This window comes from Bufo bufo, chromosome 1, assembly GCF_905171765.1.
Source record: "Bufo bufo chromosome 1, aBufBuf1.1, whole genome shotgun sequence".
Taxonomy (NCBI): Eukaryota; Metazoa; Chordata; class Amphibia; order Anura; family Bufonidae; genus Bufo; species Bufo bufo.
The window spans coordinates 162,365,032-162,392,394 of NC_053389.1; the positions used below are offsets into that span (position 1 = coordinate 162,365,032).

The following is a 27,363-nucleotide window of genomic DNA, read 5'->3' on the forward strand; positions in this document are numbered from 1 at the left end:
TACAAAGTCTCATATTCCACTAACTTGTGACAAAAAATAAAAACTTCTATGAACTCACTATGCCCATAACGAAATACCTTGGGGTCTCTTCTTTCCAAAATGGGGTCACTTGTGGGGTAGTTATACTGCCCTGGCATTCTAGGGGCCCAAATGTGTGGTAAGTAGTTTGAAATCAAATTCTGAAAAAAATGACCTGTCAAATCCGAAAGGTGCTCTTTGGAATATGGGCCCCTTTGCCCACCTAGGCTGCAAAAAAGTGTCACACATCTGGTATCTCCGTACTCAGGAGAAGGTGGGGAATGTGTTTTGGGGTGTCATTTTATATATACCCATGCTGGGTGAGAGAAATATCTTGGCAAAAGACAACTTTTCCCATTTTTTTATACAAAGTTGGCATTTCACCAAGATATTTATCTCACCCAGCATGGGTATATATAAAATGACACCCCAAAACACATTCCCCACCTTCTCCTGAGTACGGAGATACCAGATGTGTGACACTTTTTTGCAGCCTAGGTGGGCAAAGGGGCCCATATTCCAAAGAGCACCTTTCGGATTTGACAGGTCATTTTTTTCAGAATTTGATTTCAAACTCCTTACCACACATTTGGGCCCCTAGAATGCCAGGGCAGTATAACTACCCCACAAGTGACCCCATTTTGGAAAGAAGACACCCCAAGGTATTCCGTGAGGGGCATGGCGAGTTCCTAGAATTTTTTATTTTTTGTCACAAGTTAGTGGAAAATTATGATTTTTTTTTTTTTTTTTTTTTTCATACAAAGTCTCATATTCCACTAACTTGTGACAAAAAATAAAAACTTCCATGAACTCACTATGCCCATCAGCGAATACCTTGGGGTCTCTTCTTTCCAAAATGGGGTCACTTGTGGGGTAGTTATACTGCCCTGGCATTCTAGGGGCCCAAATGTGTGGTAAGGAGTTTGAAATCAAATTCAGTAAAAAATGACCTATGAAATCCAAAAGGTGCTCTTTGGAATGTGGGCCCCTTTGCCCACCTAGGCTGCAAAAAAGTGTCACACATCTGGTATCCCCGTACTCAGGAGAAGTTGAGGAATGTGTTTTGGGGTGTCTTTTTACATATACCCATGCTGGGTGAGATAAATATCTTGGTCAAATGCCAACTTTGTATAAAAAAATGGGAAAAGTTGTCTTTTGCCAAGATATTTCTCTCACCCAGCATGGGTATATGTAAAATGACACCCCAAAACACATTCCCCACCTTCTCCTGAGTACGGAGATACCAGATGTGTGACACTTTTTTGCAGCCTAGGTGGGCAAAGGGGCCCATATTCCAAAGAGCACCTTTCGGATTTGACAGGTCATTTTTTTCAGAATTTGATTTCAAACTCCTTACCACACATTTGGGCCCCTAGAATGCCAGGGCAGTATAACTACCCCACAAGTGACCCCATTTTGGAAAGAAGACACCCCAAGGTATTCGCTGATGGGCATAGTGAGTTCATGGAAATTTTTATTTTTTGTCACAAGTTAGTGGAATATGAGACTTTGTATGAAAAAAAAATAAAAAAAAAAAATCATCATTTTCCACTAACTTGTGACAAAAAATAAAAAATTCTAGGAACTTGCCATGCCCCTCACGGAATACCTTGGGGTGTCTTCTTTCCAAAATGGGGTCACTTGTGGGGTAGTTATACTGCCCTGGCATTCTAGGGGCCCAAATGTGTGGTAAGGAGTTTGAAATCAAATTCTGAAAAAAATGACCTGTCAAATCCGAAAGGTGCTCTTTGGAATATGGGCCCCTTTGCCCACCTAGGCTGCAAAAAAGTGTCACACATCTGGTATCTCCGTACTCAGGAGAAGGTGGGGAATGTGTTTTGGGGTGTCATTTTACATATACCCATGCTGGGTGAGAGAAATATCTTGGCAAAAGACAACTTTTCCCATTTTTTTATACAAAGTTGGCATTTGACCAAGATATTTATCTCACCCAGCATGGGTATATGTAAAAAGACACCCCAAAACACATTCCTCAACTTCTCCTGAGTACGGGGATACCAGATGTGTGACACTTTTTTGCAGCCTAGGTGGGCAAAGGGGCCCACATTCCAAAGAGCACCTTTTGGATTTCATAGGTCATTTTTTACTGAATTTGATTTCAAACTCCTTACCACACATTTGGGCCCCTAGAATGCCAGGGCAGTATAACTACCCCACAAGTGACCCCATTTTGGAAAGAAGAGACCCCAAGGTATTCGCTGATAGGCATAGTGAGTTCATGGAAATTTTTATTTTTTGTCACAAGTTAGTGGAATATGAGACTTTGTATGAAAAAAAAAAAAAAAAAAATCATCATTTTCCACTAACTTGTGACAAAAAATAAAAAATTCTAGGAACTTGCCATGCCCCTCACGGAATACCTTGGGGTGTCTTCTTTCCAAAATGGGGTCACTTGTGGGGTAGTTATACTGCCCTGGCATTTTCCAGGGGCCCTAATGTCTGGTAAGTAGGTAAATGACCTGTGAAATCCGAAAGGTGCTCTTTGGAATGTGGGCCCCTTTGCCCACCTAGGCTGCAAAAAAGTGTCACACATCTGGTATCTCCGTACTCAGGAGAAGGTGGGGAATGTGTTTTGGGGTGTCTTTTTACATATACCCATGCTGGGTGAGAGAAATATCTTGGCAAAAGACAACTTTTCCCATTTTTTTTATACAAAGTTGTCATTTGACCAAGATATTTATCTCACCCAGCATGGGTATATGTAAAATGACACCCCAAAACATATTCCCCAACGTCTGCTGAATACGGAGATACCACATGTGTGACACTTTTTTGCAGCCTAGGTGGGCAAAGGTGCCCAAATTCCTTTTAGGAGGGCATTTTTAGACATTTGGATACCAGACTTCTTCTCACGCTTTGGGGCCCCTAAAATGCCAGGGCAGTATAAATACCCCACATGTGACCCCATTTTGGAAAGAAGACACCCCAAGGTATTCAATGAGGGGCATGGCGAGTTCATTGAAAAAAAAAAAATTTGGCACAAGTTAGCGGAAATTGATTTTTTTGATTTTGTTCTCACAAAGTCTCCCTTTCCGCTAACTTGGGACAAAAATTTCAATCTTTCATGGACTCAATATGCCCCTCAGCGAATACCTTGGGGTGTCTTCTTTCCAAAATGGTGTTATTTGTGGGGTGTTTGTACTGCCCTGGCATTTGAGGGTCTCCGCAATCATTACATGTATGCCCAGCATTAGGAGTTTCTGCTATTCTCCTTATATTGAGCATACGGGTAATGAGATTTTTTTTTTCCGTTCAGCCTCTGGGCTGAAAGAAAAAAATGAACGGCACAGATTTCTTCATTCGCATCGATCAATGTGGATGAAAAAATCTCTGCCAAAAAAAGAAAAAGGAGGGGAAAGGCGTCTGCCAGGACATAGGAGCTCCGCCCAACATCCATACCCACTTCAGCTCGTATGCCCTGGCAAACCAGATTTCTCCATTCACATCAATCGATGTGGATGAATAAATCATTGCCGGGATTTTTTTTTTTATATATACAAAGTGTTTGCCAAAGTATATGAACACCGCCACCTCCTCAGCTCATATGCCTCGGCAAACGTATCTTTTACTGCAGAGGAGAAATCTCGTCTTGCAGCGCCGCATACACCGACTTGCGTGTAATCTGACAGCAGCGCAATGCTTCTGTCCGAATGCACATCAGTGCTGCAGCTAGTCGATCGGTTGGTCCACCTGAAAGGTAAAAAAAACAAAACAAAAAAGAAAAAACCAGGCCGCAAAGCAATAACTTTATTAACTGTTGAACAGAACATAGAAACTTTTTTTAAACTTTTTTAACTGAACATTTAACTTTTTTACTTACCGGTATTTTTTTTTTTGTTTAGTTTTTTTTACCTTTTATAGAACAAACCTCTCCTTCCCCATGGGACAATATGCAAAGCGCAAATCGCCCAAAGATGTGGCGAAGTACATTATGCACTTTATCCCAGGTGAAAGGAGAGGTTTGCAGCAGCTGTGAGTGAATGGGCCCTAATAGCCCTGTGTGCCTGTCCTGGTGAGATGTGATCCCTATGCTAAGTGTACCTGTGTGTGGTACTTCCGGAAACACTCTCCATAGCATAGGGCAGGGTGGTCAGCACAGTCAGGACAGAAAAAGCGGGTGTCACGCCTTATTCCACTCCTGCTACAGACACGACATCTTTTTCGGGGTGACGGTTGGGTTGAGGTACCAGGAACGACACTGGGGAAATGTCGCTCGTGTAGACGGCTAACTACACTGGTGGATGGGGCCACGGAACCTCCTGGGTAAAGGAGGTTCTCGATGATCTCTTCCTGGAATTTGAGGAAGGATCCTGTTCTCCCAGCCTTACTGTAGAGAACAAAACTATTGTAGAGCGCCAATTGAATTAAATATACAGACACCTTCTTATACCAGCGTCTGGTTCTGCGGGAAACTAAATACGGAGACAACATCTGGTCATTGAAGTCCACCCCTCCCATGAGCGCATTATAGTCGTGGACACAGAGGGGCTTTTCAATGACACGGGTTGCTCGCTCAATTTGGATTGTCGTGTCTGCGTGAATGGAGGAGAGCATGTAAACGTCACGCTTGTCTCTCCATTTCACCGCGAGCAGTTCTTCGTTACACAAGGCAGCCCTCTGCCCCCTTGCAAGACGGGTGGTTACAAGCCGTTGGGGGAAGCCCACGCGACTAGTTCGCATGGTGCCACAGGCGCAAATCCGTTCTAGAAACAAATGCCTAAAGAGGGCCACACTTGTGTAGAAATTGTCCACATAAAGATGGTACCCCTTGCCGAATAAGGGTGACACCAAGTCCCAGACTGTCTTCCCACTGCTCCCCAGGTAGTCAGGGCAACCGACCGGCTCCAGGGTCTGATCTTTTCCCTCATAGATCCGAAATTTGTGGGTATAGCCTGTGGCCCTTTCACAGAGCTTATACAATTTGACCCCATACCGGGCACGCTTGCTTGGGATGTATTGTTTGAAGCCAAGGCGCCCGGTAAAATGTATTAGGGACTCGTCTACGCAGATGTTTTGCTCAGGGGTATACAAATCTGCAAATTTCAGGTTGAAATGGTCTATGAGGGGCCGAATTTTGTGGAGCCGGTCAAAAGCAGGGTGGCCTCTGGGACGGGAGGTGGTATTGTCGCTAAAATGCAGAAAACGTAGGATGGTCTCAAATCGTGTCCTGGACATAGCAGCAGAGAACATGGGCATGTGATGAATTGGGTGCGTTGACCAATATGACCGCAATTCATGCTTTTTTGTCAGGCCCATGTTGAGGAGAAGGCCCAAAAAAATTTTAAGCTCGGAAACTTGGACTGGTTTCCACCGGAAAGGCTGGGCATAATAGCTTCCCGGGTTAGCGGTTATAAATTGTGTGGCATACTGGTTGGTCTCTGCCACGACTAAGTCCAAGAGCTCCGCAGTCAAGAACAGCTCAAAAAATCCCAGGGCCGAACCGATTTGAGCCGTCTCAACCCGAACTCCAGACTGGGCGGTGAAAGGGGGAACTACTGGTGCGGCTGAAGTTGGTGACTGCCAATCAGGATTTGCCAGCACCTCAGGGACTCTAGGGGCTCTACGGGCCCGTCTTTGCGGTGGCTGCGACGGGGTAACTATTGCACGTGCCACCGTACCAGCTTCAACTGCCCTTCTGGTGCTCGCTACTTCACCAGGTTGTACGGCAGTGCTGGTACTAGGTCCAGGAAGGGCTGCGCTGCTGGTGTATGCCTCACCACGTGATCCGGCAGCGACAGCCCCACTCTGCTGCTCTTGAAGCGGATCCTGCGTAACCTGTGGTCTAGCGACATGGGGCCGGGTACGCCTGGTGCTGCCAGGGACCTCCACCTCCTCGTCCGAACTTTGGGTCAGAGAGCCACTGCTTTCCACAGGTTCATATTCTGACCCGCTAGATTCGTCAGATGAGGGTTCCCACTCCTCATCCGACTGGGTCAGAATCCTGTAGGCCTCTTCAGAAGAATACCCCCTGTTTGACATTTTGGACTACTAAATTTAGGGGTATTCCCTGAGACTACCCAAGAAAAAAAGCAAACCTGTCTTACAAAGGGGAGGCTAGCGAAGTACCGGAGGCTGCTGCGGTTGATAAAAAATATCAAAACTGATTTTTTTATCGCCGCAGTGCGTGTAAAATGAATGTGCAGTGATCAAAAAATAATAATTTTTTGTCACTGCGGTGGGGCGGGCGTGGGTGAACGCACGTGTGGGCGACCGATCAGGCCTGATCGGGCAAACACTGCGTTTTGGGTGGAGGGCGAGCTAAGGTGACACTAATACTATTATAGATCTGACCGTGATCAGTTTTGATCACTTACAGATACTATAAAAGTACAAATGCTGATTAGCGATACGCTAAACAGCGAATAAAAGTGACTGCGGTGGGGTGGGCGCTAACTGACGCTAACTACCTAACCAAGGGGCCTAAACTATCCCTAAAACCTAACAGCCAATACCAGTGAAAAAAAAAAAGTGACAGTTTACACTGATCACTTTTTTTCCTTTCACTAGTGATTGACAGGGGCGATCAAAGGGGTGATCAAAGGGTTAATTGGGGTGCAGGTGGGTGATCTGGGGCTAAGGTGTAGTGTTTGGTGTACTCACAGTTCAGTCTGCTCCTGTGCTGGATCCAACCGACGAAAAGGACCAGCACAGGAGCAGACAAGCCATATAACAGATCATATTTACTAATATGATCTGTTATATGACTTTGGATTGGATTTTTTGAAAATCGCCAGCCTGCCAGCCAATGATCGTTGCTGGCAGGCTGGTGACGAACTTGTTCTTTGAATTTTGCCGGCCCGCGATGCGCATGCGCGGGCCGGCTTGGAGCGAAATCTCGCGTCTCGCGAGATGACGCGTATATGCGTGACTCTGCGCAGCGCTGCCACCTCCGGAACGCAATCCTGCGTTAGGCGGTCCGGAGGTGGTTAAATTTTTACTTTTTTTTTCACTTTTTTTGCATTTTTTTGATCCAGACCCACTTGGATCTTGAAGATCCAGTGGGTCTAATGTCTGTATAATACAATACAGTACACTATATACTGTACTGTACTGTATTTTCACTTTACACTTGGTCTGATCACACTTCTGCCTTTAGCAGAAGTCTGATCATACATAGCCTTACCATGGCTAACGGAAGCCTGCGAAGGCGTCCGGTTGCCATGGTAACCATCACTCGCTGCCACAACAGAGCAGCGGGTGATGGGGAGGGAGGGGGCCCCCCTCCCTCTGTCATCCCGTCAAGAATCGGGGGCTGAAACGGCACAGCAGCTGATATCACAGCACAGCTGACATTACAGCACAGATGTCAGCCGTTTCAAGCAGAGTGTCAGCAATGTGCTGACACTCTGCTTGCTAACCGATCGGCCATCCGGGAAAAGAGGGAGTCCTGTCCTTAAGTACCAGGGCATCATGACGTACCGGTACGTCATGTGTCCCCAAGAGGTTAAAACGCCGCCCCCAGGTCCCACTAAACCATGCCCCCGACCCGGTTAGGCCACGCCCTTTCCCACTCCGCAGCCAACGGACGGAGGACAGGGAGTCTGAAAGCCTGTCGAGGTCGCAGTTAAGGGGACAGTCCTCTATGGAGGTCAGTGTTAAGGGACAGATTGCTGTAGAGGCCACTGTTAAGGGGGCGGAGTGTTGTGGAAATCACTGTTAAGGAGATGGGGTACTGTAGAGCTCACTAATTAAGGGGCGGCCACTGTGGAGGTCTCTGTTAAGTGGACGGGATGCTGTGAAGGTCATTGTTAAAGGGGCGGGCACTGTGGAGGTCTCTGTTAAGGGGGCAGGGAACGGTGGAGGTCATAGTTAGGGGGACGGTCCGCTATTAGGGTCAGTGTTAAGGGGCAGGGTGCTGTAGAGGTCACTGTTAAGGGGGATGGGGTGTTGTGGAAGTCACATTTTAAGGGAACAGAGCTCTGTGGAGGTCACTGTTAAAGGGACGGGTTATTGTGGAAATCAATGTTAGGGAGACGGCAGTGGCGTAACTATAGGGGTCGCAGCGGTCGCAGTTGTGACCGGGCCACTAAGCCAGGGGGGCCCAAAGGTCCCCCCTTGCAAGTCCTAATGTTCGCGGTCTCCACAGCCCCGCACGCAAGTGATTTAAAAATGTTTAATCTTACTTTAATAATGGCCAGTCAGGTCATGCCTGACCGGTGGCACAGCACTGCGCTCTCACAGTGAATTACATCCCGCCCCACCCCCGGCCCCGCCTCCACCAATCCGGCACTGCTTTCTTGCTGTGATCTCGCCGAATCACTCGGGCCCGCGGCGCACGCCGGATGACGGGAGTGGAGCAGTCTCCTCAGAGAAGGTGTGTAAATGTGCACACACCGCTGGCTTCATAACTCACATTGGGGCACCTGGCAGCGTGGCACAGTGGTAATACACAGGGGACTGGCATGGCAGCAAATCCTTCATAGGGGCCCAGCCTGGGGGACAAAATAATGACATATATAGGGGCAAAGTGAAAAAAAATTAAATATATACAGAGCGGGCAAAAAATTTAATATATACACAGGGGACAAATGTAATATATACAGAGGGGGCAAAATGGATTTATATAAAGGCAGGGGTGTAACGATCGCAGGCGCAGAGGGTATATATATACATTTTGCCCCCTCTGTATATATTACATTTGTCTCCTGTGTATATATTAAATTTTTTGCCCGCTCTGTATATATTTCATGATTTTGCCCCCGAGGCCGGGCCTCTATGAAGGATTTGATGCCATGCCAGTCCCCTGTGTATGACTGGTGGGGGGGTCGGGCCCGGTGGGGGGGGGGCCCAATTCAAAGTTTGCCCCGGGGCCCATAGAACTCTAGTTATGCCTCTGGGAGACGGGATACTGTGGAGGTCACTAATAAAGGGGAGGCCGCTGTGGAGGTCACTGTTAAAGGGGAGGGTGCTGTGGATGTTGCTGTTAAGGGGGCAGGCCGCTGTGGAGGTCAATGTTAAGGGAGGAATAGACTGTGGAGGTCACTATTAAAGGGGCAGCGGGGTACTGTGAGGTCACTGTTAAGGGAAAGGGGTACAGTGGAGGTCACTGTTAAGGGAGTGGGATACTGTGGCAGTCACTGTTAAAGGGGCAGTCACTCTGGAGGTCTCTGTTAAGGCGGACTGGGAATGGTGGAGTTCAGTTAAGGGGACTGTAACCTATGGTCAGTATTAAGGGGCGGGTGCTGTAGAGGTCACTGTTAAGGGGGCAGGCCCCTGCAGAGGTCACTGTCAAGGGGGTGGGGTGCTGTGGAACTCACTGTTTAAGGGGCAGGCTGCTGTAAAAGTCAAATTTAAGGGGGTGGACTGCTGTGGAGGGCCATTTTAAGGAGACGGGGCACTGTGGGGGGGGGGGGGTCAGTGTTAAGCGGTGGGGGCTGTGCAGGTCACTGTTAAGGGGGCGGGGTGCTGTAGATGTCACTGTTATAGTGGATACTGTCGATATCTTTTAACGACACACGCAAACATTATATGAAATAGATTAAATATACCCGTGCGAAGCCGTATCCTTCAGCTAGTCTTATATAATGTTGGTTGACCTACAGGAAAACTTCTAATGATCAGGCATATTTACTAATATACTACCTACAGAACGCCAGATTATTCGAAATGTATATCCCTGCACAAAAATACACCTTATACAGTATGTACCCCTTATAAAACATAACAATTAGACGTTGTCTCCAGGAGAGAAACAACTCAGTAATTATCCACGAGCTAACAACGAGAGGCGATAAAAGAGAATGGGGATGTTTTGTCATATGTTGCCATACATATAATTCTAATGATAGAGGGGGTGGAATGAGACAGCTTGGGATATCCCTTCTTTATAAACTTGTGGGGGGAGGGTATGTGACAACACAGGGTCTACTGTCACAGCATTTCCCCTCATTATGATGTTAACACAGCTTGTGCAGCAATCTTTCATGAATCTCACAGGGTCCATTCGCACATTCACAATTTTTTTCCGGATCCGTTCCGTATTTTGCGGACCCATTCATTTTCAATGGGGCCAGAATGGATGCTATGTGCTGTCCGCATCTGCATTTCCGGATTTGCACTTCCGGATCCGCAATTCTGTCCCTAAAAAAATAGAACATGTCCTATTCTTGTCCGCAATTGTGGACAAGAAAAGGCATTTTCTATTATAGTGCCAGCGATGTGCGGTCCGTGAAATGCGGAACGCTCATTGCCGGTGTCCGTGTTTTGCGGATCCGCAATTTGTGGACCGCAAAACATCTACGGACGTGTGAATGGACCCTTAAGAGATCGTGTAATATAGGTTCTGGTAAATATATATATATTTTTTTTATTCTGAATGGCCCTCCAAGTATGAACTAACTGTTATAATACTGTCACCTATATCAAGAATATACTATAATACCGTTCCATAGGTACAAGACTTTAACTACTATAATATGGTTCCCATATGAACAAGAAAATAAGTACCACAATACTATCCCTATGCACAATACTCTAACTACCATAATACTGCTCTCTAGGTATAAGAATATAACTACTATAGTACTGCTCCTATGTACAAGTATTTAACTACTATAATATTGCCCCTATGTACAAGAATATGACTACTATAATACTGCCCCCAAGTACAAGAATATAACTATTATAATATTGCCCCTATGTACAATAATATAACTACCATAATACTGCCCCTATGTACAAGAAAATAACAACTATAATACTGCCCCTATGTACAAGAATAGAACTACTATTGTGGGAAACCCATAAAGCAGTAGTTAGAGGAGAACTAATAGCCCTGGGCTCGCATGTTAAAAGACTGCGCTCCAAGGCTGTGGATGACCTGTTGTCCCGCATAGCAAGTCTAGAATTGACTCATAAGCAAACCCAGGCTCAGGCTGTGGCTGCTGAATTGGTGGAGGCCAGGACGGAACTGAAAAACCTGTTTAATGCTAAATCTGCGAAGCTTATATTTCGCTCCAAGTTTAAAGCTTATGCCCATGGGAACAAAGGGAATAAACTGATGTCTGCCATGGCTAAGCAACGCCACGCGGATTCATTTATCCCCACAATTCTGGACGCAAAAGGTAATAAGCATAAATCGACCCATGACATAGCAAAAGCTTTTAGCGCATTTTATGCGGATCTTTATAACCTTCCCACCCCAGGCCGTCCTGGTTCCACTTCGGTTGAGCAGGCCACAGATGAGTTCCTATCAACTCTACAGCTCCCTCCATTAGCCCCCTCCAAGCCTCTCAGCTAGTCGCCCCTGTGTCAAGAGAAGAGATTGACAAGGTCCTATCCTCCATACCATCAGGTAAGAGTCCAGGTCCAGATGGACTTCCCATATCGTATTATAAGACCTTCAGAGACATTCTGACCCCTCATTTTCAGACACTATGTAACTTCCTTCTGTCTGGAGGATCTTTACCCCCTCAGACATTAGAGGCTCACATAACTATAATCCACAAAGAAAACAAAGATCCCCTCCAATGTGGCAGCTACCTCCCTATCTCTCTGCTAAATGCGGATGTCAAGTGGTGGGCCAAAATATTAGCGCAGCGTATTCAGCTGATGCTCCCGCATCTTATTGATAGCGAGCAAGCGGGATTTGTGCGTGGCAGACAGGGCTGTGAGAACACGATACGCCTGCTTCATCTTATGGAGTGGGCTAGAAGCTCATCCACACCTTTGGCCTTGTTGAGCACGGACGCAGAGAAGGCCTTCGACAGGGTCGGTTGGCATTATATGTCGCGGGCCCTGTCGAGGTTTGGTTTCCCAGACTCGTTCATATCCGCGATCTTCACTTTGTACTCAGCCCCGTCTGCCAAACTCAAAATAAACGGTACGCTTTCTCCCTCCTTCGCCATCTCTAACGGGACGAGGCAGGGTTGCCCCCTCTGTCCATCTTTATTTGTCTTAGTTATGGAGACTTTGCTCTGTAAGATCCGGCAGGATCCTGCTGTTAGGGGCCTTACCATCAATTCTCAGATCCACTTGACAGCCGCATTTGCTGATGACCTATTAATAATGACGTCTAATCCCGAAACTTCTTTCCCTAGGCTCTTGTTCCTTTTTGAGGAATTTGGTTTTGTTTCAAACTTCAAAATCAACTATAGTAAGTCCATGGCCCTCAATGTTACCTGCCCTGACTCGGTGAAAGAGGCGCTTCAGAAAATTACCCCCTTTCAATGGGCTACAAAAGATATAGTATTTTTAGGGGTACATGTCCCTGCTCAAGCAAAGGACTTGTTTGCTCTTAATTATGCCCCCTTACTCTCATCGGTTAGGAAACACTTACAATCTATCAAACTCCCGTTTATTTCCTGGTGTGGAAGGAGGAGCTACCTCAAGACATTTATAGCCCCTAAATTTTTGTACCTACTACAAGTTTTGCCTATTTGGCTGCGCACTCATTTTTTGTCGACACTCGGCGAGTTTTCTCACTCTTTTTGTGGGGCAACAAACCTGCCAGAATTGCTTATTCTGTGCTGACCAGAGAGAAAAGGTTTGGCGGCTTTGGTCTGCCTGACATGCGCTCCTACTATGCGGCTTATCAACTATTCAGAGGTCTGTCTCTTCTTAATAACTCCTATGATGCGCCATATGTGCGTCTAGAGCGCTCTCTGCTTACCACTAAAATGAGACGGATACTCTGGGGTCTATCCCATTGTTCACCTGGTAGCTCCTCCTTCTTGCCCCTATGGAAGAGCCTATTGGTAGAATGGGCCAGGCAATACAAAGCCAAAGTGCTTACATTTCCTATCCCACGCACACCACTCTCCTTCTTACAGTTCCACGTTCACCCGGAAGCTAAGACGCCTTCAGGCATCTGGCCTCTCCTGGCTGAAATTCCCATTAGTGACATCCAGACTCCAGATGGGAACTTAGATTGGACTCCAGTCTTGAATGACCTCAAAATTAAAAATGCCCACTTTCTTCAGGTGTTCGCCCTGCAGAAAGATATTAAATTAATTAAACTTCCACCTTCAACTACCACTAGCTCCCCTTCTTGGTTAGAAAAACGGATTTCAGACACATGTAAGATTCCTAAACCGCTGTCTACCATATATAAAGAATTGCTCTCATCCTCCCCTCCTGAGCTACACTTCCTCAATTCTTGGGAAAGAGAGCTCTCTATTCGGCTCTCAGATCCGGAAAGGGCTTTTATCCTCTCACACTCCCATGGCTTTAGTCGCTGTATTAGAATACAAGAGAATTCATATAAGCTACTTACCAGATGGTACAAATCCCTGGAATTTCTACACAAGCTCAACGCAGACATCTCAAGGTGTAGGAAGGATATAGGTTCCCTATCACACATTTGGTGGTATTGTGAGAGGATCAAAGCGTTCTGGTTAAGCATAGAAGCATTGATCAATGAGGTTTGTGCTACGCAGGTCAAACTAGATCCCAAACTGATCTTACTTTGGTGCCCTAATGACTCGCTGTCCCCCTGTAGATCTGATCTTCCCACTATGCTCATCACGGCGGCGAGATTGCTGATACCGCTGCTTTGGAAGAATGCTGAACCTCCTACTGTAATGATGTGGAGAGACAAGGTGGATCAGATTTATAGATTTGAAGAGCTGGCCCATTGGGAATCCTTCACCCGCCTTCAATTTCTTAAAATCTGGTCACCATGGAAAAACTTTAGAAAGTTTACTTGACAGAGTTAGATATCTCTTGATTCCCCTCCAACCCCCCCCCCCCCCCCCCCCTCCTTACCATTCCTTTCCTTTCCCGTTGTTCCTTACTGTTATTATTTTGCCATTAATGGTTTTATTTTAGACACCATGTACAGCTTTGATTTGCATTATTTGTCACTTCACTTCCATGAAATGCTTGTTATACTGCCTTTCATCAAAGTATGATGGTATGTGATTGTATGGTGTACTTTATTCTTTTAATAAAAATAAATTTGGTTAAGAATATAACTACTATAATACTGCCCATATGTACAAGAATATAACCACTATAATACTGCCCATATGTACAAAAATATAACTACTGTAAGGGTCCATTCACACGTCCGTAGTGTATTGCGGATCTGCAAATTGCAATACACCCGGCCAGCACCCCCATAGAACTGCCTATTCTTGTCCGCAATTGCAGACATGTTCCATTTTTTTCTGGAGCCGCGGACTGGAAGATCGGGGATGCGCTCCGGAAATGCGCATCCGCAATTTGTGGAACGGATGCGGACCCATTTTACGGACGTGTGAATGGACACTAATACTGCCCGTATGAACAAGAATATACGGCAGTTACTATAATAATGCCCTTATGTACAAGAATATAACTACTATAATACTGCCCCTATGTTCAAGAATATAACTACTATAATACTGCACCCTATGTACAAAAATATAACTACTATAATACTGCCCCCTATGTACAAGAATATAACTACTATAATACTGCACCCTATGTACAAAAATATAACTACTATAATACTGCTCCTATGTACAAAACTATAACTACTATAATACTGCCCTTATGTACAAGAATATAACTACTATAATACTGCCTCATATGTACAAGAATATATCTAGTATAATAATGCCCCCTATGTACAAAAATATAACTACTGTAATAGTGCCCATATGAACAAGAATATAGCTACTATAATAATGCCCTCTATGTACAAGAATATAACTACTATAATACTGCCCCTATGTACAAAAATATAACTACTATAATACTGCCTCTATGTACAAGAATATAACTACTATAATACTGCACCCTATGTACAAAAATATAACTACTATAATACTGCCCCTATGTACAAGAATATAACTAATATAATACTGCACCCTACGTACAAAAATATAACTACTATAATACTGCTCCTATGTACAAAACTATAACTACTATAATATTGCCCTTATGTACAAGAATATAACTACTATAATACTGCCTCATATGTACAAGACTATATCTAGTATAATAATGCCCCCTATGTACAAAAATATAACTACTATAATACTGCCTCTATGTACAAAAATATAACTACTATAATACTGCCTCATATGTACAAGAATATATCTAGTATAATAATGCAGCTATGTACAAGACTAAAACTACTATAACACTCCCTCCTATGTACAAGAATATCACTGCCCCCTATAGATGGAAATGTAAGTAAGTAAAGTACGGAATTTGTCTATCTGACTGGGGTTGCTCTTTAATGTTACATTATGAGCACAAATAGGGCGGGAGTGGAGCATGTCACTAGCACACAAGATCTGCCCCATTAAAGCAATTGCCAAGTCAGGCTGTATGAAGCAGAGGAGAGGAGTAGTAAGGAGGACAGCAGTGGGTAGAGGGGCAGTATTACTCCAGGTCATAGTCGGTTTTTAGGTTTTGCCCAGCATATTTCTGTCCACATTGAAACCTTCAGTTTTCTTGTTTCCTCCTCTGTACACCTTGTAGTAGTTGTTTCTTATTTCACAGCATAGCACTAGGCAAATATGGCAGGTACAGTTGGGCCGGTCCCAGTGACTCACACAATGGTCAAGCAGATAACAAGTTCCAGCCTCCGCTATCAGACAGACATAGCAACTGGCACTGGGCACCATGCTGGGCGAATGTTCCCTTCTCATACTCCTCGGACTCGCTGCTCACACAGGTAAGCGGCTGATTATAAAAGTGCTATTATTTGACTGTGGAGACAACGTCCGCAGACTGTATAACTGAATCTGTATGGAACCCCCATACTTGAATCACTTGCACATAAATATACAAATAACAACATGTATACATACACAGATACACACAAAGAAATGTGTTACAGAGGGGAAGCTGAATGACAAGCCTCTGCTGTTACTACCTGTTAAGGTACATGGTGGATTTGTAGATTGTAAGCTCTTGTGGGCAACATCCTCTCCTTCTCTGTGCCAGTCTCTTACTAAATTCATGCACCTTGTACTTGTGTCGTTTTGTATTATGTATGTATACCTGCTCTTAGATCTATAGCCCCATGGAATTAATGGCACTTTCAAATAAATAATAGTAGGGAGCTACATTTTTCTGATACAGAGTTCCAGATCTCCTTCATAGATATAGAGCTGCATGATAACATTCCGTTTGCCTGAAACCACCACTAGGGGGAGCTCACTAAAATGATTTTTTTTTTAGCTTCCATTTAACTTCATAATAAAACTGTATGCAGTTAGTGTCTAATCTCCCCCTCGTGGTGACTGCAGGCAGGAAGAATGTTCATTCACATCAGTCCTTGTTGCAGAAGAGGTTACAATCGAAATTCCCACTCCCATTACATTTCCCAGCCACACTACTGCAGGCAGCCATATTCTATTAAAATGCAACTAGAGTCTGGGACAAAACCCACAAAATTATGAAGTGAGGAGGCGGTATAAATTTATTTACATGATTGAAGACCCAAGGCCAAAGCACTTATCAGTCGTCCAGTGATTATTGTGATTTTTTTATTACCACAAGGATTCTGATCATTTTTAGACATGCAAATTTTACATCTCAGAACAGAATATTTTATCTGCTCTATAATTACACCACATTCCCGGTCTGAAAAGTGGCAAAATGGAAATCTCATCTCCTATTATTAATGAGCAGAGCAGCAGAATAGAAGAGTAGAATTGCAAAAGGAGCCGCCGCAAAGCTAAGAACAGAAGAGGAATAGCAGAGCAGCAACATAGCAGAGCTACAAAACAGCAAAGCAGCAAATTACAAGAGTTTAAGATCAGTAGAACAGCAGAGACAAGAAATCGCAAAAGATTTACATATTGTAGCTGAGCTTAAGAAAAGAAGTACAGCAGAGCAAAAGACCATCAAAGATGAGGAATAGCAGAGCAGCAGAATAGCAGAGTTTAAAGGGTTTCTGTCACCAAAATTAACCCTATTAAACTGGCTGACATTAGCGATGTGCTAATGTCAGCAGACCCTAAGGCCCCTTGCAGACGAGTGTTTGTCACGCTGTGAGTCCGCAGCGTAGCTCCCTGCCTGACCTCCCAGCACTGACGGGGTCACATAGCATTATACATGTGTTATCCAATACATTCCAGAACTGTAAGGGTTAAATAGCATCATAAATATAATGCTATGTGACCCCATCAGTGCTGGGAGGTCAGGCCGGGAGCTGCGCTGCGGACTCACAGCGTGACAAAAACGCTCGTCTGCAAGGGGCCTAAAACTCTACTATTCTTATGCTTATTGATGGCCCCCTCACTGCAAATTAGCCTTCAGGAGCAGGGAGGGGGGGGGGGGGGGCGTTGCTTCTGCTCCTAGAGGCTCCGTTCTCCCACCTCATGTCATGCCCTGCCATGCTTGATTGACAGGGCCAGGCAGCATTCGTCTCCTCCTGCTGGCCCTATGTGCTGGGTAAATGGCACTGCGCAGGCGCGAGATTTATCCAGCACACAGGGCCTGTAGGAGAAAATGAATGCTGGCCCTGTCAATCAAGGATGGCAGGGCGTGACATGAGGCGGGAGAACGGAGCCTCTAGCGACAGGAGCAACCCCGTCCCTGCTCCTAGAGGCTAATTTGCATATCATAAAAGTTAATATTGTGCAGTAAGGGGCCCATCAATAAGCATTAGAATAGTAGAGTTAGGGTCTGCTGACATTAGCACATAGCTAATGTCAGCAAGTTTAATAGGGTTAATTCTGGTGACAAAAACCCTTTAAGAACACCAAAGCAGCAAATCAGGACCACTTAAAGGGAAAGGAGTGGGAACAGCTTTCATATGGCCAGGCAGGGGTTAACAAAAGGCTCAACTGTCTCTGGCACTCTGTATCCTGCATCTTGCCTGCACATGTGAAAAGGGGTTTCCCTTCTTACAGAACCGCTTTAAGAACAGATTACCAGAGCTTAAAGAGAACCTGTCATCAGCTTTTTAATTCTTCACTTCACTGGATGGGATAGGTAAAGAGCATTGTAACCATTCTCTTATTACTTTTGGTAGATTTTCCATAATTTGGAAACACTTGTCCGAGTTATGTAAAAACAAAAAACTGTTCTGGCCCTTTGTTCACATGCAGTTGCAGAGCTGTGGAGGCGTGTAACAACATTCTCTGAGGTTTCCTCATGAATATTTGTTGGTGTCAACAAAGACTGCATTTTCTCTTCACCTGATCTGCAAAGGGAATGAATTAAATTGCTGCCCTGTCTGCAGTCTGACTACTGGGATACTCAGCAGCATGTTGTATGTGTAGGACTACGAGTTCCAGCTGTAAAGTACAATGACCCTGCTGATACACACAGTTTCTTCCCCCTACCTGTTCTTGTGCGATGCTCTGCAGACACTTCCTCACAGCCAGCAGAACAGCCCAGAGGAGAGAACTCCTCCAGTCTTTGTCAGCTCTGTGTCTGCAGGGTGAGGAGGGAGGGAAGATCCTGTGTATAGCATTTATCTCTTCACTGCCCGGAGAAGAGGAAACCCTGTAGCTGCTCGGTACCTGATGATAAAAGGTTGGATGGTTCTCCAATTGGATAGCGTGGGTGTTAGGAGATGGTTCCCAAACCGGATAAATGCAGTATATAAAGACTCCTGTACTCCACTTGAGTTTCAATGCAAAGCTTTTATTTTAGTGCGGTTCCAGTCAAAACGTTTTCGGCTGAGAAGCCTTCTTCAGTGTAACCGGATTATGGCCGCATCGAATCCGAAAAAAAGCTTGAAATAAGAAGAGTTTCCTCTGTGGTCGGCAGGGATGCTGCTGTTTGTATGGGCTCTGTGTCCCTTTCTGCCATGTCATGGCAATCCGGAATACAGGCCTTAGCCTCCCAGACCGCATGCCAGAAAGGGACACAGAGCCCATACAAACAGCAGCATCCCTGCCGACCACAGAGGAAACTCTTCTTATTTCAAGCTTTTTTTCGGATTCGATGCGGCCATAATCCGGTTACACTGAAGAAGGCTTCTCAGCCGAAAACGTTTTGACTGGAACCGCACTAAAATAAAAGCTTTGCATTGAAACTCAAGTGGAGTACAGGAGTCTTTATATACTGCTCGGTACCTGAGGCAGAGCCTCCAGCCCTGAGTCTGTGCTGCTGATGGCAGAAGGGGTTAAACTTTCCTGAAGAATCCAGTGGGAGGAGAGACACAGGGCAGACAGCTAAGGCTTGCTTCAAATTTGCGCTAAACATCTCCATCAGGCTGTTCTGGCAGGGGAGCAGCCTGGCGGAGATGTCTGGATCTGTCGGATGCTAACTGACATAACAGGTCATGTGACCTCAGCTGACTAGGAGAGCGGGGCCACTGTAGATGAATCCAGTGAATTGAAAACCTCTTACATTTGGTTAGTTAGAAACATGCAAAGAACAAAAAATAACTTGGACAACCCCTTTAATACAAGCTTCTGCTGTGTGCAGCAGTGATACCTGGAATCTTGTGAGTGGTGCAGGAGCCGTGCAGAGTCACAGAGTCAGCCCTGTAAGCACGCCGCCTCCTCACTGATTGTCATCTCACTTGTCTTGGATTTCAGATCGGGGAGGTGGATGTCAATCATTGTCGAGTAGTCGTACTTAGAGAGATGGCTCTGTGACTCTGCTCAGCTTCCGCACCACCCACATGACTCCAGGTATAGCATTTGCATACAACTTGATCTTTCAAATCAAAGGGAAATCTACAAAAAGCAATAGGGATATGGTTACAATGCTGTTTAACTGTCCCACCGTCCTATCCATGCAATTGGATAAACAAAAAACTGAGGACAGGTTCCCTTTAAAGGGGTTGCCCGGTCACTGGCCATTTCACGTGTATCAAGAGGGACCAGGAAGTGATGGTAGATCAGGAAGATGACTGTATGTTTTTGTTTTTTTGTGTGTTTTTTTGTATTTTACAACATTCTGAGCCTTCCCCTTTAAGAATAGCAGAGCAGCAGCATGGCATCAAGATAACGGAGTTTATGAACAGCAAAGCAGAATAGCAGAGCTTATGCACAACAGTGCTTAGTAACAGCAGAGCAGAATTGCAGAACAATAACGTAGCACAGCACAAGCAAGGCAGAGCTGAACAGCAATGTCACAGCAGCAGAAGAATAGCAGAGCAGCACACAAAGGGGATAGCAGAGCTTTGTCTGTAGAGCAGCAGAACAGTAGAGCAGAAGCATGTCAGGGAACAGAAACAGCCGAGCAGTTGCTGCACCCTGTGTATAATCCCTTCAGAATTCAGATACTTGTCTTTTTATTGTACATTTTTGTATTATCTATATATCTACCAGAATTTTCTACTCCTCCCATGGTATCCATTATTATCTTTCCTCAGGTTGGGTTTATTCTGTGACAGTGACAAGCCCTGAGAAAATAGTAGTAGGAAAATCCAGCTCCACCGTGGTCCTACCTTGTCTGTACTCCACTACCGTGGGTAATCAATTTGTGGTAGAATGGAAGTTTTTAGCCGGAAACGGCCAATCATCAAAATGGCAGCAGGTAAGAAGGGAATAGAACGTATTTATGTTCAGAGGTGTATTGGGTGTACTGGCCCTTTAATTTTACCTCCTCAAAAATCCAGGGATAACCAGTGAATATAAATTCTTCATTTTTCAGGTTATTTAGCTGATCCTCAGTTATATCTGTTCCTGGGTAAGATGGGTGACAATGATAATGGCTGCCATTACACTCAGCCTATCCAACTGCAAACATGCTACTATACAGTGATACAAGACTGGAGGGTATCATTATATCTTGTGGCACAGTTGCCCTCGAGGAACCTAGGAAAGCTAGGTAATAACCTCTGTATAGGTGGTAATAATAATGGTCATCAGCAAATTTTCCCTAAAAAAATAGAAATTGTTAAAGGGGTTGTCACGCAAACAATATTTTTACAGTTTTGAAACTAGCACCTGGATCTGAATACTTTTGTAAAAAAAAAAAATTGCATAGCCACTGAGATATTCAATAAAATGTATCTGTATAGCGCCACCTGCTGTTTGCTATTTTTCTAATTTCTCTGTCCACCTTGCTGAGTTGGATGCACATGTTCAGTTCCATCCTTCAGCTGCTACCAGCTACAGCAGACAGGACATGCATCCTTAGAAAGGACTCGCCCCCTGAGCTGCTAGCTTGAAATCAATCAAGCAGAGCAATAAATGGGGAGATCTTTGGATCCATGTGAGGTACAGGGCTGGTTTTAGCTTTGTTACATATGTCATTTTTTACATTGATCATGGAACAACCCCATTAATGGCTTGAAAACAGAAGGCGACTCCAGGACTGATATTTATTAGGGTAGTTTTTGGGGGACACATTAGTATGACTGTCACATCTCATGTCACCTGCCAGTTTTTCTGTTAATTATTATGGCATATGACATGGGCAAGTTACCTTACCAGAGCTGAACCGTGCTGGGTGATATAGTATAGCCATAATGGGTATGATCTTGCATCTTTTCATGCACCCTGAAAGGAAATTAAACCCGTATTGTTACTGTATGTAGAATTATGTGGTATATGTGTCAGTCTTTACTGTAGCTCTGGGATTATATTCATGAACCAGGTGGTAAGGATCAACAGTGTTATTGGCTCTGCTCAGATAGGTGTGTGCAGCAAAGCACAACATTGTGGGGAAATGCAACAAATCAGAGAATGAATACTTAAAGGGCATCTGTCAGCAGGTTTGTACCTATGAGACTGGCTGACCTGTTACATGTGCGCTTGGCAGCTGAAGGCATCTGTGTTGGTCCCATGTTCATATGTGCCTCCATTGCTAACAAAAATTATGTTTTAATATATGCAAATGAGACTCTAGGAGAACCGGAGCGTTGCCATTACACTTAGTGGCTCTCCTCTCTCTGCAACTGCAGTGCCCTCTGCACTTTGATTGACAGGGCCAGGCAATGAAAATGTTATCATGTCTGGTCCTGTCAATAAAATTGCAGAAGACGCAGCAGTTGCAGAGAGAGCAGAGCCTCTAGGTGTAACGGCAATGCCCCCGTTGCTCCTAGAGGCTCATTTGCATAAATCAAAACATAATTTTTTCAGCAATGCAGGCAGCTATGAACATGGGACCAACACAGATGTTGTCACGGTCTTTGTTGTGAGCCGTGACACATTAGCTGTACATGATGGTTGCCAGGGGCAATGCGTTGTTGTCGCAGCATGTATGGGCTTTTCTCCCCTTCTCCTGGTTCCTCCCCTGTCTGGTGCTGGAGGGGTTAACTTCCTGGCTGGGTGTGGACACTTGGGTTTTAACACCTGTGGCTTCCAGGCTAGAGTCATTTGTACTCCAGCCTTTGTTGGTGCTGGAGCTTTGCTCCTGTCCTGGGTGTTTTATCTGCCCAGTCCTTGAGGGCCACCTAGTGGAACATACTGTCACGGTGGGGAGTGGGGGAAAACTCCCACCCGTATAGCGTAGGAATGCTTGGAAGCAGCTAGGGAGCAGGTCACCTCCTAATGCTTCCCTGTTTTCCCGCGTTATACGGTGGGCAGTTTTCCTCCACTCCCCACCGTTTGTCCCACTAGGTGGCCCTCAAGGACTGGGCAGATAAAACACCCAGGACAGGAGCAAAGCTCCAGCACCAACAAAGGCTGGAGTACAACTGACTCCAGCCTGGAAGCCACAGGTGCTAAAACCCAAGTGTCCACACCCAGCCAGGAAGTTAACCCCTCCAGACAGGGGAAGAACCAGGAGAAGGGGAGAAAAGACCATACATGCTGCGACAACAACGCATTGCCCCTGGCAACCAGCATGTACGGCTAATGTGTCACGGCGCACAACAAAGACCGTGACAGATGCCTTCAGCTGCCAAGTGCACCTGTAACAGGTCAGCCAGTTTCATAGGTACGAATCTGTCCTCTAATATAAAACTCTGTTATCATCAACAGAGTTCATAATTTTTCTGGATTCTGACCATACTATAGAATATTCATTGAAGTGTTGAATTATTATTACTGCATCAAATCACATTTAGTTATTTTGTACTACCAACTAGTTATTTGACTGCAGGCGTTCCACGTCCAAGATCCTTGAGGGCCAAGTAATGTTCAGCACAATCTGTTCTGTGATGCCCTTAGGCTGCACACACACTGCCCTGAAGGGATTGCAGCGTGTCTACCCTTTGCCGACCGGTACAAGTTACCTTCTCAGCATAGTTCATTATAGGGATCGGGATTGTAATATTGGAGCAGACTAATTTACTTTGTAAAAGACTAATTTATGTAATAAAAGAATCATTTATTTGCTACAAGACTAATGTTAAAAGAATAACTTTTCAGATGAAAGAATAATTTTTCCAAACAAAAAATGACGATCAACTAGTGGGCAATTCTGCTGTGCGAAGAATCAATTTATTTGCACTGCCCACAGGGTGTTAAATAAGACCGCTCTGTAACACTGAATTACAGGAACTGTTTGGCTAACAGAAGTGGTTAAATATCAATGTGGACATGCCGAAAAACAACAGAATGAGACAGGTATATCAGCCCAATTTCAAAATCAAGGCCTTGTGGAATTATCTATTAAACAAGGTGGACATCCTAATAACAGTAAAATTACATAGCTTATTCACCCCAATTTGAGAATTAAGACATAATAGAATTGCTTATCTATTTAACAGGGTGGACACCCCAAAAACTGTAAAATTAGATTGCTTATTTACCCATATTTGAGAATCAAGGCATAATGATATTGCTTATCTAAGAAACAAAGTGGACACCCCAATAAGAGTGGTATTAGACATCTTATTCAGCCCAGTTTGATAATTAAGACATAATAGAATTGCTTATCTATTTAACTAGGTGGGCACCCCAATAATAGTAGTATTAGCTTATTCACCCCAATTTGGGAATCAAGGCATAATATAATTGCTTATTTATTCAACAAGGTGGACATTGTTCAATTAGATTGCTACACAGGGATTGATGCAAAGTGGGCTGTCTCCTATGGATCCCTTCAGCTTCAGATTACAGTCCCTGTACTGTCCCTGCAGTCTCCCTGTGCTCTCCCTATGCTTACCCTACAGTGTGTAAAAACTCTCCCTACGATCTCCCTACACTGTCCATGCACTGTCCTTGCACTCTCCCTATCTAACTTTGGATCAAATTCCACTTCAGATGTTTCGATTTGCTCATCTCTAATTATCATTAATTGCTATCACCAATGGAGCTTATAATCCAAATTAGCTATAAGTGTTTGTTTGGAGTACGGGCGGAAACTCACACAAACACAGGGAGAACATGTATATGTTGTCCCTGGTTGGCTTTAAACCTAGGACCCCAGCGCTGAATGGCACCATGCTGCCTATTTATATGATTTATTACTTCATATTATGTTATATTATTTTACATTTCTTTATATCATATTGTTATATTGCATTCTATTATATTTTATTCTATTATCTTACATATCTGTTACATTTTATTACATTATATTATTACGGGCTTCCTCTTCTTCCATTTAGATTTATTACTTTTCTGATGGAAAGACGTATAAACCGGGGTCCCAGGCAGACCGTCTGACTGCTGTCCAGAACCCCCCAACATCAGGGGTCGCCTCTATCCAGCTGACCAATATCGCATGGTCAGATAATGGCACTTATGTTTGTGAAGTCAATAATCCTCCTGATTTCAGCGGCAGTGGATCAGGCATCATGCAGCTGTCGGTCCTCGGTGAGATGATTCCCCTCCCCAACCCCACCGCAACCTCAAGAAGTAGCATTCAGTGAATACAAGATTTATCATTAAAGGGGTTTATTTATGACCTATCCTAAGGATAGCACATCAATATCAAGTTAGTGGGGGTCTAACACCCTGCATCCCCACTGAAAAATAGTGGCTGCTGTTTTAGGCAGCCATATGTACCAGAACTTTACAATGGACAGAAGGCTCCATCCACTGTGTGGTTTCCTGGCACTTGGGTCCTGCGGCTTAGCTCCCATTAATTTGAATAAGAGCTGTGAGGGTGTGGGGTATCGGACCTCCACCAATCTAATATTGATAACCTATGTTGAGGATAGACCATAAATATTGGGAGAACCCCTTTAACCACTTAAGGACCACAGGTTTATACCCCCCTAAAGACCAGGCCCTTTTTTACAAATCGGCACTCCACAACTTTAGCGGTTTATTGCTCGGTCATGCAACTTACCACCCAAATGAATTTTACCTCCTTTTCTTCTCACTAATAGAGCTTTCATTTGGTGGTATTTCATTGCTGCTGACATTTTTACTTTTTTTGTTATTAATCGAAATTTACCGATTTTTTTACAAAAAAATGAAATTTTTTCACTTTCAGTTGTAAAATTTTGCAAAAAAAACTAGATCCATATATAAATTTTGCTCTAAATTTATTGTTCTACATGTCTTTGATAAAAAAAGAATGTTTGGGTAAAAAAAAAATGGTTTGGGTAAAAGTTATAGCGTTTACAAACTATGGTACAAAAATGTGAATTTCCGCTTTTTGAAGCAGCTCTGACTTTCTGAGCACCTGTCATGTTTCCTGAGGTTCTACAATGGCCAGACAGTACAAACACCCCACAAATGACCCCATTTTGGAAAGTAGACACCCTAAGGTATTCGCTGATGGGCATAGTGAGTTCATAGAACTTTTTATTTTTTGTCACAAGTTAGCGGAAAATGATGATTTTTTTTATTTATTTTTTTCTTACAAAGTCTCATATTCCACTAACTTGTGACAAAAAATATAAAGTTCTATAAACTCACTATGCCCATCACGAAATACCTTGGGGTCTCTTCTTTCCAAAATGGGGTCACTTGTGGGGTAGTTCTACTGCCCTGGCATTCTAGGGGCCCAAATGTGTGGTAAGGAGTTTGAAATCAAATTCTGTAAAAAATGACCAGTGAAATCCGAAAGGTGCTCTTTGGAATATGGGCCCCTTTGCCCACCTAGGCTGCAAAAAAGTGTCACACATCTGGTATCTCTGTATTCAGGAGAAGTTGAGGAATGTGTTTTGGGGTGTCTTTTTACATATACCCATGCTGGGTGAGATAAATATCTTGGTCAAATGCCAACTTTGTATAAAAAAATGGGAAAAGTTGTCATTTGCCAAGATATTTCTCTCACCCAGCATGGGTATATGTAAAATGACATCCCAAAACACATTCCCCAACTTCTCCTGAGTACGGAGATACCAGATGTGTGACACTTTTTTTCAGCCTAGGTGGGCAAAGGGGCCCACATTCCAAAGAGCACCTTTCGGATTTCACTGGTTATTTTTTACAGAATTTGATTTCAAACTCCTTACCACACATTTGGGCCCCTAGAATGCCAGGGCAGTATAACTACCCCACAAGTGACCCCATTTTGGAAAGAAGAGACCCCAAGGTATTCGCTGATGGGCATAGTGAGTTCATGGAAGTTTTTATTTTTTGTCACAAGTTAGTGGAATATGAGACTTTGTATGAAAAAATAAAAAATAAAAAAAATCATCATTTTCCACTAACTTGTGACAAAAAATAAAAAATTCTAGGAACTCGCCATGCCCCTCACGGAATACCTTGGGGTGTCTTATTTCCAAAATGGGGTCACTTGTTGGGTAGTTATACTGCCCTGGCATTTTCCAGGGGCCCTAATGTGTGGTAAGTAGGTAAATGACCTGTGAAATCCGAAAGGTGCTCTTTGGAATATGGGCCCCTTTGCCCACCTAGGCTGCAAAAAAGTGTCACACATCTGGTATCTCCGTACTCAGGAGAAGTTGGGGAATGTGTTTTGGGGTGTCATTTTACATATACCCATGCTGGGTGAGAGAAATATCTTGGCAAAAGACAACTTTTCCCATTTTTTTATACAAAGTTGGCATTTGACCAAGATATTTATCTCACCCAGCATGGGTATATGTAAAAAGACACCCCAAAACACATTCCTCAACTTCTCCTGAATACAGAGATACCAGATGTGTGACACTTTTTTGCAGCCTAGGTGGGCAAAGGGGCCCATATTCCAAAGAGCACCTTTCGGATTTCACTGGTCATTTTTTACAGAATTTGATTTCAAACTCCTTACCACACATTTGGGCCCCTAGAATGCCAGGGCAGTAGAACTACCCCACAAGTGACCCCATTTTGGAAAGAAGAGACCCCAAGGTATTCGCTGATGGGCATAGTGAGTTCATGGAAGTTTTTATTTTTTGTCACAAGTTAGTGGAATATGAGACTTTGTATGAAAAAAAAAAAAAATCATCATTTTCCACTAACTTGTGACAAAAAATAAAAAATTCTAGGAACTCACCATGCCCCTCACGGAATACCTTGGGGTGTCTTCTTTCCAAAATGGGGTCACTTGTGGGGTAGTTATACTGCCCTGGCATTTTCCAGGGGCCCTAATGTGTGGTAAGTAGGTAAATGACCTGTGAAATCCGAAAGGTGCTCTTTGGAATATGGGCCCCTTTGCCCACCTAGGCTGCAAAAAAGTGTCACA

At 44.2% G+C, this 27,363-nt stretch overlaps 1 protein-coding gene across 1 annotated transcript in view; it reads left to right on the forward strand.

Annotated features, from left to right (window-relative positions):
* Positions 1-8,321: 8,321 nt before the first annotated feature.
* Positions 8,322-27,363, forward strand: part of VSIG2 (V-set and immunoglobulin domain containing 2) — a 29,637-nt gene continuing 10,595 nt past the window's right edge. The window contains exons 1-5 of the mRNA XM_040427738.1: positions 8,322-8,353; positions 10,834-11,102; positions 11,243-11,332; positions 20,258-20,421; positions 24,389-24,596. Of these exons, the coding sequence (XP_040283672.1) occupies positions 8,322-8,353; positions 10,834-11,102; positions 11,243-11,332; positions 20,258-20,421; positions 24,389-24,596 (763 nt within the window). The remainder of the gene's footprint in view (positions 8,354-10,833; positions 11,103-11,242; positions 11,333-20,257; positions 20,422-24,388; positions 24,597-27,363) is intronic.